Here is a 19,980-nt window from a genome sequence, read left to right on the forward strand (position 1 = left end):
TAAAAAAATTAATGTGACCTTGACCTGACCTTCGCTACGCAACCCAAGGTCAAACTGATGTGATCAGTAAATACATCTTTTTAAACGCCACAACTTTTATCTGAAACATTTTTTTCTAAAATGCTTAGTTTTCGAGATATTTCACCGGTCCGGGACTTTTTGAACACCCTGTATATATATATATATATATATATATATATATATATATACATATATATATATGGAAGGGAAATTGCGTATGCAATGCGTACGTCTTAAGGAACGTCTACATTGGAAGTAAACAGTAAGAAGTAGGAAGTAAGAATAAGAAATTGACCAATCATAGTTAATTATTCTTCTCACATTCGACTGTGGTTGGTCAATTTCTTACAAAGAACAATCTTGGCTTGCTTTGTTCCAATTGATCAAGTTCCAATTTTCAATCGTCAATCATCAATCGGCAAACGGTAGTGTGATTTGGCCTTTAAAGGACGTCTACATTGGAGGTAAGTAGTAAGAATTAGGAAGTAAGAGTAAGAAATTGACTAACCACAGTTGAATGTGAGAAGAATAATCAACTATGGCCGGTATTCATAGTCGAATCTTATTTCAAGACCATCTTAAGTAATGTCTTAAGATGCAAATACGGCTCTGTGATTGGTTCATGACATCTTAAGACAGTCTTAAGATGATCTTAAATATAAGATCGAACTATGAATACCGGCCTATGAAACCCGATCTACAATAGATGGAGTAAGGAGTAGGAGTAAGAAATAAGCAGTAAGTAAACAAACCAATCACAATCGATTATTTTTGAAACGTGAAATTGGTCAATTTGCTTATTCCTAAAGCTGGCCATACACACTTTCCGTAACAGTAACCGTAAGACGTAACGTAAGAATTGACCAATCATGTTGAGAATCGTCGAATTATAAGGTCGCCATTTTTATAAATACTCGATCAATTCTTACGTTACGTCTTAAGCGTCTTCTACAATGGCAGTAGGAGTAGTAGTAAGAAATAAGCAGTAAGTAAATAGACCAATCACAATCGATTATTTTTGAAACGTGAGAATGGAATTGGTCAATTTGCTTACTGCTTATTTCTTACTACTACTCCTACTGCCATTGTAGAAGACGCTTTAGAGCTATGGCACACAAATTGACATAACTGCATATGCATAGCATAAGACCGTATGTACCAATGAGCATTGAGTATTAAGTCGCCATATTGGTGTTCGATGTTTAATATTCGATGCTCATTGGTCCATACGATTTTATGCTATGCATATGCAGTTATGTCAATTTGTGTGCGATAGCCCTTACGGTTACTGTTACGAAAAATGTGTGTGGTTAGCTTTACTCCTACTCCTACTCCTTATTCCATCTATTGTAGATCGGGCCTGATTGGTCTTTTCCTATTCTTACTTCCTACTTCTTAGTAATGACGTTGGGGTTTTAACCGTGGCAGCGCCTCTAGCCAAATATTGAAGGACTTCCTACTTTTTACTTCCAATGTAAACGCCCCTTTACTCCTTGTCCACAACTTTGCTTTAATCTTTAAGCCGTAAGATATTGACCAACTACAGTTGATTATTTTTGTAGTAGATTGGAACTTGTGGATGAAAAATTTTATTGAATTCGTCAATAAAACTTTTAATTTTTCACGAGTATACGCAAAGAAAATAGATACATGATCGATTCATAGGCTAATGCTACAATTTTAAAATGTAACTGCGACCGCATTGTAGACGATCCTTAGTCCGTTCACATGCGAATGCAAATACGGCGATGCGATAAGCACCATGTTGCCGGCCACGTCTGTATATCGATACGGCCACGAGCGCCATACTCAAGATCTCTTTTTACCGTAGATAACCATTGTTAACGTACCTTACAGGACCGGCAGTAAGAAAGACCCACGTGTCATCGCTGTCAAATATTCCGACCAGCAGCGCGTGAAGGAGTCAACTACCAGAGATGTCCCGGTTGCGTGTGAGCGCGCTGATATGCATTCTTGTGCTGAGCGTGTGCTCGCACGTACACACCGCCGTCGACTCTAACCTCGTAGACCCGGATTTGATGGTGAGGAATGTCGAGCGGCACATTGACCTGCAGTCCCAGCTGACGAAAATCACGACCCGCGTGGTGCTGGACAACGGCAGCAAAGATCGTAGCACGTCGAATTTCCTTTTCTGCTTGGACGGCGTGCAGAGAAAGTCTCTGAGCTACATAGCGGCTCACATCGAGCCCGGTAAGCTGGAGCTGAAGGTCGCGGAGACCAAGGTGGAGGCGCATCGCGACAAAGTCTTCTTCTCCGTCGATCTGGCCAACCACTTAGCGCCACGGCGCACACTCACTATCGAGATAGAGACTGTTCTCACGCACGAGCTTGTGCCTCACCCCAAGAGTATCTCTCAGCAGGAGAAGCAATTAGTTAAGTACACAGGCAACGTGTACGCCTACCTGCCGTATGCGGTAACCAAGCAGACCACCTACGTAGGCCTGCCATCGCGCAACATCGAGAGCTACACCAAGGTTAAGCCAGTGTCACAGACTGGCTCAGCGATAGTCTACGGTCCATTCGAGAAGCAACCGCCGTACGCTCACACGGAACTAGTGGTGCACTTTGAAAACAACAACAAATTTCTCACTGTTACTAGGCTCGAGAGAACCATTGAGATCTCTCACTGGGGCAATATCGCCGTGGAAGAACACGTCGACCTCCTGCACACCGGAGCTCTCCTGAAGGGTCCCTTCTCTCGCTACGACTATGCACGCGAGTCTAAGTCGGGGCAAGCCAGCATCCAGAGCTTCGACACCATCTTGCCGGCGGCCGCGTCGGACATCTACTACCGGGACGAGATCGGCAACATCTCGACGTCGCACACTCGCGTGAAGAAGGACTCAGTGGAGCTGAACCTGAGACCGAGATTCCCGTTGTTCGGCGGCTGGAAGACTCGCTACACCATCGGCTACAACGTGCCCAGCTATGAGTATCTGTTTCACGCGGGCGATCAGTATACCCTGGAGATGAGGCTGCTGGATCACGTCTTCGACGACATGGTCGTGGACGAGATGGTGCTGAAGATCATTTTGCCGGAGGGCGCGCGCAATATACAGCTGGAGCTGCCGTACCCGGCCACTCGCCTCCGGGACTCCTTGCACTACACATACTTGGACGTGACCGGTCGACCCGTGGTATCGGTGACCAAGAAGAATCTCGTAGAAAATCACATCCAAAACTTCCGCTTGAAGTACACGTTCCCGCGTCTGCTAATGCTGCAGGAGCCGCTCTTGGTTGCTATAGCGTTATATCTGTCGTTCCTCATGGTGATTACGTACGTCAGGTGGGACTTCTCCATCGACAAGGACGAGGCGTCGGAGAGCAGGTTGCGCATTGCCGGCCAATTCGAGAAGCTCATGGTCGCGCAGGATCGCCGGATCAGTTCGTATAACAATCTGGAAGACCAGTTGGCGAGTTTGAAGACCAACAAGGACGTCAACGCATTTCTCGCCGTGGTGAAGGGCATCAATCAGGAGTACAAGGCTGCCACCGGCGCGGTCAATGAAATTGCGCAGAAACTGAAGGGCGAGTCCAACGATGTTTACGAGCGCTTGCAGGAGCTGCAAAAAGTCGACCGGTCATTGAAGGAGATCTATAATCAGCAGCAGGCTTTGTACGTGGATAAGCTGGTGCCGGGCAAGATTGGCCGGCAGCAGTTCGTCGAGGCCGAATCAGCGATCATGAAGAAGAAGGATGAATACGCTGAAAAGACCAATGCGATCATCAGGTCGTTGCGATAATGCGATCATTCTTTCGCGAGTCGACAAAGACTTAACGATACAGAGAAGAGCAAGAGAAGAGCAGAAGAGACGAGGACGATGCATTTGTGATGCAGCAACGTCCCCGGCATTCTCATGTCACGCGACAGTGTTAATACATTTCATGCAAATGAGCCAACGAAGGATTCCATGCATTTAATGCATTTTGCACTATGAGAAAAACTATATATCATAAGTTAAGATTTATAACAAATATATGTAGGGAAGAAAAATATGGTTTTCTCTCTTGTTTGCTACAGTAGGTGTTTTGAATAAAGTGTTTGTTAAAAAGATTGTGCAATGTATATCATTTTGTGGCAAACATTAGAACATTAGAACAATCTTGCATTCTAAGGTTTCATTTGAAAAAAATCCAAGTTATCAGTAGCAAAAGTTGTAAGCTCAACTATGTGTGTGCATTGATTATTGAATTTGGAATTTAAGAAAAAGATTGCAAGTTATCACATATGTAGCATAATAGCATTCACATAAAAATATATGTATACATTATACTCTTGTGTATTTACATAATATTATAATTACAAAATTATAGTTTCACACACACAAAAAGTCATAACAATGAAAAAAAATTGTAATTATAATTGAAATAAAGAAAAAATTTCCTCTTTTCCTGAATTATAAAATCAGAGCAGACTATGTGGTGCCTTTCTTAGAGAGCAGATAAAATTTCTTTCATTTTATCGCACGAAAGAATCCAGACACGGAAAATGGATCGATGATATATACGACACCAAAGATCAGTTTGAAGCGATTACTTCTGCGCATGAAAACGCGACGTCAGTAGTTCTCAAGTACCCGCCTTATCCATGTGTCAATCCGTCGTGCCGGTCAAACGAGGGACACTTGCCAACTACTTTCCCTCTCGCTCCTTTTAGTTTTCTTTCTCGGGTTAGTGCTTCTCCGAAACAATTTGTATAGGAGTGTCTCATGCTCGGAGCTAGAATGACTAATTTACGGAAATTCATAGGTAAACTCGAACATATACTATCTACGTATCTGCGCTGACGATGGCGTAAACTTGCGTGCGTGAGAGGTTATGCGAGCATGACAAAATCGCTTCTGATCGATAGAAAGAGAAGAGTTCTGCAGATTTTGCGTTCTTATATATCCTGGAACAAAAAGAGAATATATTAAATTCTTCCCGCTGATGATTGTTGTAATGAGCATGCACGTTTTTTTTCAGAATTTTATAATTAGCAGCTTGTTGCTCCAATAGTACATTTCAAGTATTTTATGACACTAAATTTTTAAACAAAATTAGTCCTTGCTGTAGTTCAACGATGTTCTAATGATATGTTGTGGTTATGTGATATTGGAAGTATATAGAATAATCTGTGTAATTTGTCTGAGATAGTCTTGTTGGGTACAGGTCTTTTGTTCCAATTGTTACAGACATTGGTGCTAATTTAACAGATCCTGTGTACCAAGGAATCTACCATGGGTTACAAAAACACCAACCAGATTTGGATAAAGTGTTAGAGCGGAGTTGGAACAACAATGTCTCAAAAATTATTATTACAGCTGGCAATATGGAAGATAGCAAGAAGGCTCTTGAGATAGCGAGAACTGATGGCAAGTCCTAAAAATGTATCCTGAAATATGTGAGAGATTATATCTTAATTTACTTATTTACTATTAATACAAAACAATATAAAAATTTTTCAATAAACGCAATATAAAGTATCAGGTTAGTGCAAAAGATGTGTCTGTCAAATAAAATAAAGAAAATTATCCAGTTTTGAAAAATTGATTATTTTTGTGAATAAAATAAACAGCATTGACTCTATTTTTTAGAAATCTAATAAAGACTTCTTATTTTCTTTTTAACGTCTCAAATTTCTATGAAAATAGAAAGATGACAAAAATCTTTTGCACCGACATAGCTCTGTTTTTACACTAACTTCATACATGTAAATTTTGCAATCTTCCCTACACTTTCTTTTCTGCTCAACAAATTAATTGTTCTTCACAAATTTCCAGAAAGATTATATTCAACAATCGGTTGTCACCCAACTCGTTGCCAGGAGCTGGAGGAATGCGGTGATCCAGAGGAGTATCTCAAGTCGCTGTCGGATTTGGCGCTAAACAACAAGGACAAAATCGTCGCGATCGGCGAAATAGGTCTAGATTACGACAGACTGCAATTCTGTCCTAAGGACATCCAGAAGAAGTACTTTGAGATGCAGTTGTCCTTGTGTTCCACTCTAAAGTTACCGATGTTCCTGCACTGTCGCAACGCCAGCGACGACTTTGTGCGAATTTTGCGGAAACATAAGGATAAGCTGACGGCAGGTGTTGTGCATTCCTTCGATGGCAATCCAGAGGACGCGAATTCCATACTACAGTTAGGCTTGTACATCGGTGTTAACGGATGGTATGATCACCCTAACTTGCAGGCACTATTATTATAGAAAACACTATAACAGAAAAAGCACAGGAACAGAAAAGAATTCTGAAGACAAAGAAAGTCGATAACAAATTTTGCTTATCGTTTTAGTTCTTTGAAGACGGAGGAGAACCTCTTCGCGGTTACCACCATTCCTTCGGATAGGCTCATGATAGAAACTGATTGTCCGTGGTGCGAGATCCGGCAGTCACACGTGTCTGCAAAAGATGTTATAACGCATTTTCCGTCTGTGAAAAGAGAGAGATGGCAGGCCGATCGGATGGTTAAAGGGCGAAACGAGCCATGCACGATAGTGTAAGCACGTAGTCTTATCAGAGTTCGAGACATGTCCGACTTGTCGATTTATTCTGCCTATCGTTATGTTTTACAACTTATATGCTCATGATTTTCGAGTGACTCATTGGTTGCACACGGGGCAATAAGACAAGGGGAATAGTGCTAGATGGAACAAATTGAAAATCAATCGAAATGTGCGACACGTACCGAGCTCTGCTATACATTACTTTAAAACAATCTAGCAATAACATTTTTCTCCTTAACTATAGTACGACATTTTCATCACATGTTTATAATTTTTACACAAACATACACACAGAGATATTAATTACATTTTAAAATTATATCTACATATTTTTCAAACACTAACGAGTTCCTATGATTATTACAGTCAAATTTTGGAAGTCTTGGCACGAATCAGGGACGAAGAAGAAGAATACCTGTGTAACCAAATTTACAAGAATACGATGAAACTTTTTTTCCCGTACGAACTATAGGTGCAAACAAAACACAAATTACATTTACACGACAGGCTAAAACCGACTTAGTAACGGACACCATAGTCATATGACTTAACTACGTTGTAAGAATTAACGCACGTGCATTGCCGTAGATATCTTACGTTATCTTAAGAGAACTTTGCGTTGTACGCGACACACAAGCGACTCTTATAGTAACATACAAAGCGCTTTTACGTTTTTCTTTATACGTTCCCGCAGGACTAGCTTTTCTATCGCGTAACGCAAAGTTCTAAGATAGAGTAGGTGCTACTGCTATGTACGTACGCTGGTCCTAACTCTCGACGTTGTAACTATAGTTATACTGGCTGCGTGGAGGAAGTTGCTTTGCAATTATTATAAAATTCGTAAATCTGATTGGTATATGCTCTTGGATCCAACCAAAATTAGGAGTATACCCCAATCAGATTCATGAATTTTACAACAGTTGCAAAGCAGCTTTCTCTGCTGAACACAGCCATTGTACTTTGGTTGTGTTTTGATATTCACACCTCTAGTGCTGAAAACCTGTAGAGAGAGAGAGAGGGGGAGGGAAGAAGGGAGCGAGAGAGAGAGAGAAAGGGAGGAGGGGGAGAGAGAGAGAGAGTCCACATGTTACCTACTCAATGGTCCAATGAGAGAACTTAGCCAATGGTCTATGAGAGAATAAATCTTTGACTAATGCTCAGAGAAAAGTTCTCTTATTGGACCATTAACTGCGTGCTGAACTGCATTGGAAAAGTGTTCAAATCGTTTTGAAACAGGATGCACATGTCTTACAGTATATTTACAAGACAATTGTTTAGACCATATATAACATCGATAATTTTGACATCAGGGGTTATCGAATCTGTTTTAAGTTCTTTATGCAAATGTATACTGATGTTACTAAACTGGTTTCAAATTGCCGCGTAAACGTAGTTACAGAAATGCAAGTAGACACCAGAAGCTGACGTTAATAACACATCCGTGGGAGTAATCAGGGATGAAAACTGTGACCGTATATAGAAAGGCTGCGTTCAGCGAACACAACATTTATAAAAAATGAATGTAATTAATGGATTTAAAAACCCATATTCCGAACTCTCTTTTATCGCTAAAAGCGCCTTTAAAATCCACTTTCAAAATTTAACCGAAATTTAACTCAAAGACCTATCCAGACAAACTTGAATTGTCATATTATTTATATGCACAAAGAATCGTGATTCGTATATAGTAAAAGGATATCTCTTATATTAAATATGTTTTACATTAGACAATTTCCTTGTGTGTATAGATAATACGACTATACAAATTTATTTGGACAAATTTTTAACAAGTTGAACTCTGGTTAAAGCAAGTGTGGAACTAGACCTAAAAAGTCTTGTAAGCCTTCTGATTGGTCATAAGCAACTTTTAGGAACGCTTTTAGATATAAAAATGAATTAAGAACATGGGCCAAAGAGTACACACCAATTAGATTTTTACTCAACACTTGACAACCGTTTTGTTCACTGAACGCAAATAATAAGCCTGTTCTTTTTTTCGGGAAACTTCCTGAACTTGTGCACACTAATGCAATAAGTTAGAGTGAAGCAACGTCTTTTTTTAACTTATTGTACTAGTTCAAAAAGTTCTTCAAAAAAGAACAGGCCTAATGGCAAAGACCGCTACTCGCTCTGCCACAGAAAAAACAGATGACACTAATTTTTACAGATGTAGCTTTATGGAGGTGGCTTCTGTCACTATCCACGGATCTCTTCCCATATAAAACTTTAATATATTGTTATAATCATGTTCATCTATTTCATCTTGTCACCATTATTACTACTGTCATCTCATTATATTATTATTACTATTTATAAGATATTTATTAATATTATTCTGCTATTCCTACAAATATATCACTGTTGTTACTGTTATTGCTATAACCCATCGCACCAGATGTTAAAATATTTCATTAATTAATTGCTATAAAGAGTCTTTACACCTTCGGTCGTTCCTTTTTTATTATATCTACAAGAAAAGCTTTGCTACGAAAAATTGTACTTTTATTTAATAACTCAGTAATTGAAGTAATCAATCAATATTTTCAAAATTATAAATGAAAATACAAAATATATTAAAGTCTACCATACGCACAGAGACTAACACGTGTTATCTAGATTACTTGAATAATGATTTCCAAGTCACAAGTATCTTAATAAAAGAGAATGTCTACGATTATTCGTATTTATCATAAGCTCACAAAATTTTTCATGTCAGGACCAAAGACCAAAAGGCAATATAGATACTTTTTCTTCTCTTTCTTTTTTAGAAATATCACAGGTAAAATGGCCGACGCATTCCTGATGTTCAAAAGTATTAATACAACTCTTCAACTTCTGTCATAAATAATAAATGCTGATGTATGAAGGGGAGGCAGGTTTCTGTCTCGTTACCGACGCAATGAATTGCGTTGTAATGTAGAACAAACCGCTGGATTTATTATTCATGACATTTTGGAAAGAGTTTGCACTTTTTCGTACACCCAGTCGTACGTTTCACTCGCGTATGATAGTGTTGTGCGTATCGTCCATACGGCGCAATTTCCGAGATTCTCTGGGCTAAGTTTGCCTCTGAAATAAAGAGGAAAGTTAATAGCCACGACATTCGTGAAATAAAGAGGAAAGTTAATAGCCACGTGTTAATAGACACGAGAACATGATTCAAAAATACTTACACAAAAACGTTTTTTCCCAACCATTCTATCGTTGCACTGGAATGTTCAATGACTTTCTCTCCAACCAGAGCTAAAGAAGCTTTCACAAACTCTAATGCTTGGAGACTTCGGGATTGAATTTGATCAACAATTCCTGGGAGATAGTGTTCAACCTGCACAAGAAAAAGAAGATCGTTATGAGATGTCTTAATTGTTGCGCTTGTAAAGTAATGCTGTTCATTTCAACCATCCGGGTACACACATTTTTCGGATATTACTCAAATATCCGCATATTCGGGCATATAGTTAAATTCAGATAACATCTGGTTATTAATTTTTCTCATGATAACAAAGAATTAATAAATGCATTGTTTTGTAACTACCTATAAAAATAAAAGTACTTTATTTTTTTTTAATAACTACCATCACATATATATATATATTGCTCTATATTATATCAATATATTAATTTAAAAATTTCACGTTCATTTCGACCAAGAAGGCAGCTTTATTTTGCATTTGTATGCCTTCTACACAAATAACTTATAGTTGAAGTTAATTTAATGAATATATGAAATAATTTGACACTTCCAGCTTATTGATTTAACAAAAATAATGAGCAAATGCATTTCATACTCGTAACTATTTACTATCTGGTTGCTTGGATAATACGTGTGAATGTTTAGGTACCCAGGTTATATGCTGACAACACTATTGTAGAGTACTCGCGATTTTCATTACAACTCACTGTGTCCAGGACTACAGGTGTCTTCTGCTCGACGTATACTAAGGCGTTGTTGTATACTTTAATTGAAACATTCTTTACTATGACATAGACATCGCCAGCTAATTTGACATATGGCACACACAGATCAACTGCGGCTTTGTAATATTCTGAGCTATTTTTAATTGTTTGGTGTCCTGCAGATGAATACAACTTTATAGTAGTCCACGCCTTTTCACAATACTTGGAGATCCCGCTAGTTTTCACGAATATTCCAATTTGGGATGCTACAAATACATAAGTGCTAATGTAGTCAAATCGGAAAGTCGTCTCATATTTCTTCCACACAGTTTAAAAGTCAATGAGGAGAAGTAGAGCAATGAGAGCAGTGCAGAGACAAGATTTTGTGATAACAATGGATATTTCCACTAGTCAACCATGACCATTCAACAGATCATATGTTGTGAGCATTGCAATGTATGTTAGTGAAATTGTGACTCTTCCTGAACAATGATTTAATATAGTGTTGTTTAGACAATGATAATCAGACAACTGATATCACAATTGATAGAATTCAAAGATGACAATGAACTCAAGCATGATATGAAAGACAAATAATGAATTGGTATCGTACATAAGAGATTCTTACCCTCGAAGGAACCATGCTTTTGAGTGTCATATGCTACAATAGCACCAATAATTAGCAAGAGAAACAGACTGCCTACTCCCCAGGGAAAACCACGGCGTGTGGAAGAAGTCATCTTCTTTAATAGTGCCTGAAGAGAAAACAGAGAATAAACATAAAAATAATAACAATCATAATAGATAATTAGGCTTGAATCAGATTTCTTTGTATTTCTTGCACTGGTTTTTCCTTCCACATAAGACACTGCTTCTAAATTATTTATAATGCAAAATAATATAAAACGGAAACATACGCGACGAGTGGACTGACTCGAAGCAAAACAACAAGAGAAATAGTTGCGTAGCTAGCACTCGGAAAAACTTCGGCGCAGATTCCGTGTGCGTGATGATTAATTATTATCAGTGATTGTAGATAACGGACATTCTCGGCGGTCTAGATCGTCTGACACAACACCGACAACTCATTGCCCCCATGATGCACTCGAAGGAACGTCACCGTTCGCGTGGCGAATAATTCACGAAGAATCAATTACGCAGAATCATTCGCTCGTATAGACGATCACAGCGTGGATCAGGTTACGCTGATCCTGCCGAGGACGGGGGACGCGCGCGCGGAACTCGATCTTACCTGCGGAAAACCGGAGACGTGACACGCGCGTTATCGGGTTTCGTCGATCTCCGTGTCGATGGTTGAAAAAAAAAAGAAAAGCGTACACACGGACGAATCAACGAACGGTGTCAATGTCGTCGCTACTCTCGGCTGGGCGTCGTGAGGGGGGCGATGAGCATGGATCAATAGTCCAGCCGCTCCAGCTTCGTTCCCGAAATGAGCGACCTAACCTGCCGAGCGCGCCGCTGCGTACGTGCGTGCACGTCGTTCGAATCGAGCCCGCCGCTGTGACTCGGTGAGCTGCCCCTGCCCCCAGCCGAAAAGCAACGGAATCGCCCGAGCTGCACCTCACGGCAGCTGTTTAATGACAGCACTGACCGTTAGCCAGTCGCCGACTAACCGAAGAATTCGCTCTCGCGCTTCTCGAAAGTGCGAAACTTCTTCGCTTTTTCTTCCTCACGAAGGAAAGAAAGAACGAGGGAGAGACTTGCGTGCGTGTACAAGGTGCGAATTTGCGGGGATAAAAAAGAAAGTTACCTTCTCGACGATCCCGTTGGTCGTACGCCTGTAGTTCGTTATATCAAATTAATTTCAGATCGATTGCACTGATTTGAATGAAACTGGGATTTGTAACACGCGATCTCTCGATTATTTCTCGCAAAGACGCCAAATGGAACGTGATGCGCCTTATTAATATATACGACGCGAATATTTCGGGGGTATTCCGCGGCAATATCGATATATGTCTTGATCGAATCAATGATGAGTTTAGGAAAACTGGATTTATAAGCAGGACTAAGGACGTCCGGGACACGTGATTATGCAATGGCGAGCTTAGAAAAACTGAATTCGCAACAGGATTAAGGATATCTCGGGATCACGTGATCGTTTCTGTTGTTGACCGCGACACTTGTACCGTTCAGGGACAACGGCGTACTGCGTACTGGGCGCGCGCATCGTCAGTAGCGACGAGGATCGCAACGAGCATAATTGCGTATCTAATCGACGATGCATCGTTATACGGCTATGACGCGTTCCTTATTGAAGAAATCTCCATCTCTCCGCGCTCTTGCGTAAAAAAACAGATCTTAAAAGTGTAATAACTTGGAGCGAAACAAAAGATCTGTTATTTTTTGGAGAACTTTCTGAACACCGGTATACAAGGCGCAATAAATTAAGGCTCGTCTACAATATATGTAGCGCATAAGTTGGAATAAGAAATACAAATAATTTATATCGGTCTAACTCGGAAGTATTCATTTTAAATAAAAGAAACAGCCTTATCGTGTAAGCGAGTTTGTTTTATTTCTTACTCCAACTTACGCCAAGTTCACTTCGCGTATTATAAACGAGCCCCTTTAGAATGAACCAAAGTATAGTCTCATTCTAGCTTGTTGCAGCAGTGTATAGTGAGTCGCGAAACGATTTAGATACAATGAACTTCAGAGTGTAGTTTAATGAGAGAATTTATTTTTGAATCATTCGTTCTTTGATTAGATCATTAGCTGCGCTATGAAATTCATTGTGTCCAGACCGTTTTGCGACTTCTGTACACCAGTTCAAAAAGTTCATCGAAAAAGAACAGGCCTGTAGTGAGTTGCAATACGCCAAGGAGAAGAAAATTAGTGCAAACCAATACAGGGAGTGCAGCAAAAAAGACCTATTAATAGTCTTGCCGAGCGCCGATAACGGAACTGGCGCGCGGCTTTTTCAAGCTGCGCTCGAGTCGCTTCACGTTTGGAATTTATCCTGGTCAAATTCCAATGCGATCGCACTCCAAGATCTGCTTCTCTATCTGAAATTCTCACACCGAAGAAATCAGATTCAGATTCACGTAATCAAGCCTACGTCAGTACGATGGCACGTTGAGATTACATGCGAAAAGTTACAGCAACATTTGCCGGATGACGAGCATGAGTTTTGCGATCTTTCAAGATCGAAGAATTCAACGAGGGACATGCTTTCTAATTTTAATTGCTTGTAACATTGTCTATCTGTCTGTCTGCCGAGGTGGATGAATTTTCTCCGGGCGCTCGTCATCAAAGCGTGTTCGCTCGGCTATCGCTCGCCATACACGCAAAGTTGTTGCACTAAGTACACCAAGCACGCGAGCTAATTATATTAAACATGACACGCGAACGGATTTATGCATGAACGATCTCTCTTTCTCCGGGGATAGCTTCGCGGAGAATTCTAAGTTTATGGCGTAACTGGATTTAATAAGGACCAGCAATCTTCGTTCGTCGCACCTGCAATTTCTACGGTGTAGGCACGACTTTTGCGCCGAGTAATATGCGCTTGTAACTTTCTTTTGTATTTTGCGCCGTAGCGGAAAACGGAGAATACATTTATCCGCTGAAAGTTGTCGAGTTGTAACCGCGAAAGAATGCGTGACTGTCCAGCCGCTGATAAACGGATAAATAAATTTGCACTTGCCGGACGATAACGGGCAAGAAAATTTCTCCCCGAATAACGAGCAGCATGCCGCGCGACTATTGATCAAGTTGTCGTCAGTTGTTTTTTCGCTGCGGAAAATAAGCCTATCAGGAGTACTATTCCGTTCCCGCGTACCGACAGTTGTCGAATCGGTAGGCGTCGTTGCGCAGCTTTTTTATACCGTGGAAAAACTGTGCAACGACGCCTACCGATCCGACAACTGTCGGAATCACGGTAACGGAATAGCAGCCCAGATAGGACAAACTGCAGTTTATACCGCAGTGAACTTGCGAAACAATGTAGATTACGATTGGAGATAAGATGTATATGACGTCGCCGAGTGATAAGTTAATTAGAGTTAGATAATGACGCGCCACTTGGTGCTGTAGTTGCTTTCTATTTTGTGAATTTATTGAAACCGCGTTTCAATGCGCGAGGAAGCACTCACCTGAGATGTGATCTTGCATGTATTCGCGAGACTTTCGTCTTTGACTTTCTTCCATTTCTCGTTACTGTTTTGGAAAATCGCGAGAGTTTCCTTGAAGTGCTTGCCTTTGAACTGCGGTTGCAAACTAGGCAAATTCGCATCTACAAAAGCGATTCTGCGTGAAACACGTATGATTCAGCTTGAGCGTGCAGTAGGTTGTAAAGCGGTTTAGACACGATAAAGTTGAGAGTTCACCAAACTACCAATATTGAGAATCATTACTGTGAGATACACGGTCTTGTCCAGTAGTTATATTATTAATTATTATTAGTATTATTATATTACTTATCATTTAGTGTTTTTAATTATAATTGCGCAAGTATATCCGTAGTGTCTCTAAATTCTGGTAGTTTGGTGAACTCGCAACTTCATTGTGTTTAAACCGTTTTGCAACTCTGTACACACAGACAGCGTGGACACTCACCGATGTACTGCAAGAGAAGTCTGGATTGGTACAAGTACGAGGTGTAGACGGAACCCCAGATGGCGAAGCAACGAGGTTCCGTGACGAGACAATCCGCGAGTGCCTTGATTATCTCACACCTGTAGTCCGCATGCGACTTCGGCGTCACTCTTCCGAGCAACACTTCGAACAATTTCGTGTAATTTATGTCCTTGTTCTTAAATACTATCGACTGTAAAAGACACGAAGTTTTACCGCATTCTCGTCCAGCTGCCGAGACGAGTCGGACCTGAACACGCCTTGAGCGTCGCTCTCGCGGCCGAGACGATTGCGCGCGCAATGCGACAGTCGAGGCGTATTCAGCGTTTCGCGCCTACCGTTACTACTTACTCTCAGCTTATCGATACTCGCGCTGATCTCTACCGCCAGATTCGCGGGTTGATTGCTGAACTTGTTGGAGTAAGTCTCCGTAATGATGTCCAGATAAAGGTCCAGATTGAGGTCACGAACGTTATCGTGGCCGAAGACGAGATCGTTCAAGATCTGCACAACATAGTTGGAGTAGCCCTTCATGTCCAGCATGGGCGACATTAGCTCGTGCCAGATCTTCAGGCCGACCGCCAGATTTTTCCTGCCAGCCTGAGACCAGGCCCACAGCAAGGACAGGCCGACGTTCTTCCTGTTCTCGTAGGAACTCCTTATTGTGATCAGCTTGGGAATGTTTGCGGCGGTCATCTCGGGATTTAGGTGCGCCAGCAGCTGCAAAAATATCTTGTGACCAACCACGGGGATTCCCTTTACCATATCGGTAGCCATCGAGGTGAGAGTAATCTCATAGAAATGTTGGACGGACTGCTGGCCCGCCATTTCTACCACGCGTTCTAATGTAGAAGAGATTGTCTTAGGAACTAAACTCAACGGATAATCCTTGGGCTTTCCTGAGAAAATTGCGTCCTCTTTGTCGATGGGAATTTTAACATTGAGGAATGCTGCGAGATCCTTCAGCCAGATTAATGGGGCTTCAGGATATCTGGCCTGTGCAGTAGCCAGCACATTATTGAGCTCTTTTATATCAATCTGCAGATATTTATAAACAATTCATTAATAAAAGAAAGCACATAGATTGATATGCATTTATTTCTATGAGAATTGTTATTATAATCTAAATAAAATTTTATCCTAAATTTAGAGAGCAAGCCTTACCGCATTCAATGCATCTTTTATATTTTTTGGAGGTTTCTCCTTTGGCTCCTGTTTCTTTTTCTCAGCTTGTTGTTGCTGTTTCTGCTGTTGCTGCTTTTTCTTTTCTTCATTCTCTTTCATTTTATGTTCTTTTGCCTTAGGAGATTTCTTAGTCTCCTTGTTTCCATCCAGATTATCGTAAAGGGTTTTTACTTGACTCAATGGCACTGAAATCACAAATAAATTAAGTCAGATAGTTTTTTTTGTTAAGAAAGCATAAAGTAAGATTTATTTGTATAGACATAAATCTTGTTAAAATTGCAAGAGCTTTATGTTAATATGACATGCACTGCATGACATATCTATGCAGTGCAATTCTGTAAAATGTCTCAATTCATTGTAATTCTTCATTCATTGTGAGTAGTTTTGTTACAATGAAAATCTGCAATCTGTTTTGCAGTGAAAAACAGTAATTGCAGAATGAACACTGCTTGAGAGTTACATATACAAGTACCATATTGCGACCTACGCGTTCTAAAGATTTCACGCGCGATTGACAAGCCGGTCGGGTGTTGCTTTGATCATACTATTTTTACAACAATGTCTCGTAATCGAATCGATAAGGTCGTGACAATCGGAGCGAAATTAGGGTATGTTACGAGAGGCGACAAGTGGCAGGTTATGACGACAAAGACTCACAGAAGTCCTCGACTTTCGGCGCGTTCTCGATGAATTTCTTTTTCTCGGCCTTCGTGAGTTTGTTCACCTTTCCGTTCGTTCGGTCTTTCTTCTTGCCGACTAATTCCCAACCGCCAGACGACATCGTAATGATCGCAAAAGTGACGTACAATACTGCAGACTATAACAACAACAACACTGCCTAACCGCGAAAGGCACTGTAGCTGACTGGAGCAGGCTGGAGAATGCGCGATGTGTTTTGTTGGCGAAATACCAGCCACAGTGTCGTACGTGGTAGCGCATGCGTGTAAGCACGAATGCCACGCGCTTCTATCCACGCTAGATGACCGATTAATCGTTGTTCGATTCTGTCTTTTTAATTAGAGTCGATTAAATTCTCGATATATAATACGATTTGTAACATTACATGTAAAAATAACAGGTCTAAGAACCCCTTAAACTCCTTATTTATACTTCAAACAAAAGAGACTAATGGCTCCTGCACACAGGACGCAGTAATGCTTGTCGCGCGACGGAAGTTCACGCGACAGCCAATCAATATGCTGCTTTCCGTAATAACCTTCTAGCTCTTACGGAAAAACAACATACTGATTGGCTGTCGCGCGGACTTCCGCCGCGCGGCAAGCATTACCGCGTCCTATGTGCAGAAGCCATAATATCATGTTCGACTGGCTCTGATGGCTTTTGTATATAGGACGCGGTAAGGGCCCTTGCAGAATGACAAGCAACAGGCAATAGGAACAGGGAATAGGAATTCGGATTGGTTAATTATTTCTATTCCCTGTTCCCATTGGCTAATGCCTATTCTATTGCCTGTAGTCTGGCATGTGCAAGGACTCTAATGCTTGCCGCGCGGCGGAAGTCCACGCGACAGCCAATCAATATGCTGCTTTCCGTAATAACCTTCTAGCGTTCCGCGTTTGTTTTGATTGCCTTATATTACATGAGGTATATTTTGAGCGGAAAAGCGGTATGGGGAATCATAAAATATTAATTTTTAACGGTATTTATTAAAATGCTTGTATTCAACAGATAAGCTGAAAAGATAAACATATTAATAAAAATTGCAGTAAATTAAGTTAATACAATTTTAAAAAATGAATACAGATGTTTATTTGTCACCAAACCGTTCCGCTTTTCCGCGAAAATTATGCTCCATGTAATATGAGGAGAAATAAAGTCGCGGAACAAGCGCGGAAAAATCCATTGTCACAAGATGTCACAAGTTATCACAAGTTATTCAACCTAACTGCCGTTACATTAAGACGTGTTCAAACGCATTCGGACCTGATATTTTTTACTTGGACCGACCACCAGTCGGGCCGTGCACCGGGGCGTTGCGCCAATCTAAACGCCGCAAGGCCTAATATTCGCAGACAATACGCGTAAACAAAATAGGCGCGACATACGATACCTAGCGACACCGATCACACAAAGCAATCGATCAAGAGCACGCGCCGCGGACACGCCGCGATCATGTGCACAGCGAGCGAAGACAAAGCGGCGTCAAGTATATAATCCGCGGCGCCGAAATAATCGAGACCAGACCGATTCGAACTCGATTTACAACTCGTTATACAGCGGAGAGCAAGGCCTACGACCGACTTGTCTCTATCTCCTCAGCCTACCTAGTGTCACATCCTCGCGAGCAAGGACCGAAGCCAGTACGTTAGCTGCGCTCTATCGATCTTTATTGACTTTTGCTTGCATCCCGTCAACGCTTCGAACAAGGACCAAATCCCGTACATTAGCTGCGCTCTGTCGAGCTTTCTCGACCCTTGTTCTTAGCCTCTCGACGGGCGAGATCGAGAGTAAATACGCCGATACATCGACTACTCACTCCCAATCTCGTCACCTGCGAAACAGGCGTGCCTGCGAGCGCGTCTCCACCGCGAACGCGAAAACAGCGTGCTGTGACACGGACTCGATACCGCCGACACCGCGCGGTCCCCGCGATCGACCACGCGAGCCGCGCACGAATCGCGACACGCGACCGCCTGCCGAATATCCGAGGCGAGCCTAGCCTTCGCGCTATACGCTCCGCCTACCGTCTTAACTCTCGCGGCACACCAAAACCGCGACCCGGTAACTGGCGCCGTCTCTCAGGAGGACTGTACATTAAAACGCGACGACTCTGTACAAAGGCTCAATAAATCTTTTTGTTATTTTTATTTATTACAATCCGCGTCGTCTTATTTCCCGAACCCGGACTTCAACGAGCAAATAATTCCTTGGCACCGACAACAACCGACACGTGGAGTTCGGCTGTTACACTGATTTTGAACTGTCCGCAATTTCAGATATACGGATATGTTGAGAATCGGTCTACGCAGGCTTGGGTTTTTGGATCCAATCGACATTTTCGACGTTGTATTTAGTGAAAATGTTGATGCCTTTGAGGAATTATCTCTTTTTTTCCAAAGATTAGGTCGAAGAATATAATGTACAAGAGCTGAGTTGCGTTTATTTGGTAATTTTTATTATCTGGAGTTTACTTGGTGTGGTCAATGGACTTGTTTCACGACCAATACAACATACATACATACATATCAACGGCGACGCGTTTAATCAATACGTTTTCTTGATAAGTAAATATACCAGCTTAATATACCGTTGTTTATATATATCGTCGATATTACGATTATTTAATAGAAAGTTACTATTTAATACGCGTATCAAGTGCACAATGTAAACCAAGCCATTGTTTTGTAACTATCTATAAAAGTAAAAGTACTTTATTTTTTTTAATAAGTACCATCACATACAGGGTGAGGAAAAAGTATGGAAACCCTGAAAAATCTAAAAAAATATAAGTTTTACAGAAAAATGTTTCAAATAAAAGTTGTAGGATTTAAAAAAGTCTATTCAATAGTCTCATCAATTTGACTCTGGCTGGCGTCGTTAAGGTGAAGTCAAAGTCATCTCGAATTTTTTAAATAAAACACCCTATTTTTTATTGCATATTCTTATAGTCTTTCTCAGTACCTTTTCAAAGCACTATAATTTTATTCATTTTGGGTCAGCCGTTTCAAAGTTATTGAGTATTTTACAGTAAGAAGTAATAGACACCCGAAGACAAGGTCGGAATATGATCCAGCCAACTAAGGCAA

The 19,980-nt window shown here is 41.0% G+C and overlaps 3 protein-coding genes across 6 annotated transcripts; 2 read left to right on the plus strand and 1 right to left on the minus strand.

The window, feature by feature from the left end:
• Positions 1-1,773: 1,773 nt before the first annotated feature.
• LOC116843336 (dolichyl-diphosphooligosaccharide--protein glycosyltransferase subunit 1) lies at positions 1,774-4,097 on the plus strand. Its single transcript, XM_032813702.1, has one exon. It carries the CDS (start codon positions 1,959-1,961, stop codon positions 3,783-3,785), a length of 1,827 nt encoding a protein of 608 aa, XP_032669593.1. The 5' UTR covers positions 1,774-1,958; the 3' UTR covers positions 3,786-4,097.
• A 484-nt stretch (positions 4,098-4,581) lies between these two features.
• Positions 4,582-9,601, plus strand: LOC116843345 (putative deoxyribonuclease TATDN1). Of its 3 annotated transcripts, none has more exons than XM_032813723.1 (5): positions 4,582-4,791; positions 5,238-5,396; positions 5,805-6,198; positions 6,322-6,525; positions 6,899-9,601. In XM_032813723.1, the coding sequence occupies exons 1-5, from the start codon at positions 4,752-4,754 to the stop codon at positions 7,002-7,004; spliced, it is 903 nt and encodes a 300-aa protein (XP_032669614.1). In that variant the 5' UTR covers positions 4,582-4,751; the 3' UTR covers positions 7,005-9,601. The 3 variants fall into 3 exon arrangements, with proteins under 3 accessions (XP_032669614.1, XP_032669605.1, XP_032669620.1); XM_032813714.1 differs by having other exon boundaries at positions 4,584-4,791; positions 5,217-5,396; XM_032813729.1 differs by lacking the exon at positions 4,582-4,791 and adding an exon at positions 4,833-4,980 and having other exon boundaries at positions 5,217-5,396.
• Positions 8,967-17,114, minus strand: LOC116843324 (transmembrane protein 214-A). Of its 2 annotated transcripts, XM_032813680.1 has the most exons (9): positions 16,871-17,103; positions 16,193-16,398; positions 15,380-16,066; positions 15,011-15,221; positions 14,548-14,687; positions 11,058-11,184; positions 10,433-10,695; positions 9,706-9,857; positions 8,967-9,601 (listed from the first exon to the last, which is right to left on the minus strand). In XM_032813680.1, exons 1-9 carry the CDS (start codon positions 16,992-16,994, stop codon positions 9,475-9,477), a joined length of 2,037 nt encoding a protein of 678 aa, XP_032669571.1. In that variant the 5' UTR covers positions 16,995-17,103; the 3' UTR covers positions 8,967-9,474. The 2 variants fall into 2 exon arrangements, with proteins under 2 accessions (XP_032669571.1, XP_032669580.1); XM_032813689.1 differs by lacking the exons at positions 8,967-9,601; positions 9,706-9,857 and adding an exon at positions 9,912-10,067 and having other exon boundaries at positions 10,375-10,695; positions 16,871-17,114.
• Between the last annotated feature and the right edge of the window lie 2,866 nt (positions 17,115-19,980).

The sequence above is a fragment of the Odontomachus brunneus genome, unplaced genomic scaffold (genome assembly GCF_010583005.1).
Source record: "Odontomachus brunneus isolate Ranch 3 - 2012 unplaced genomic scaffold, Obru_v1 Obru_scaffold_003, whole genome shotgun sequence".
NCBI lineage: Eukaryota > Metazoa > Arthropoda > Insecta > Hymenoptera > Formicidae > Odontomachus > Odontomachus brunneus.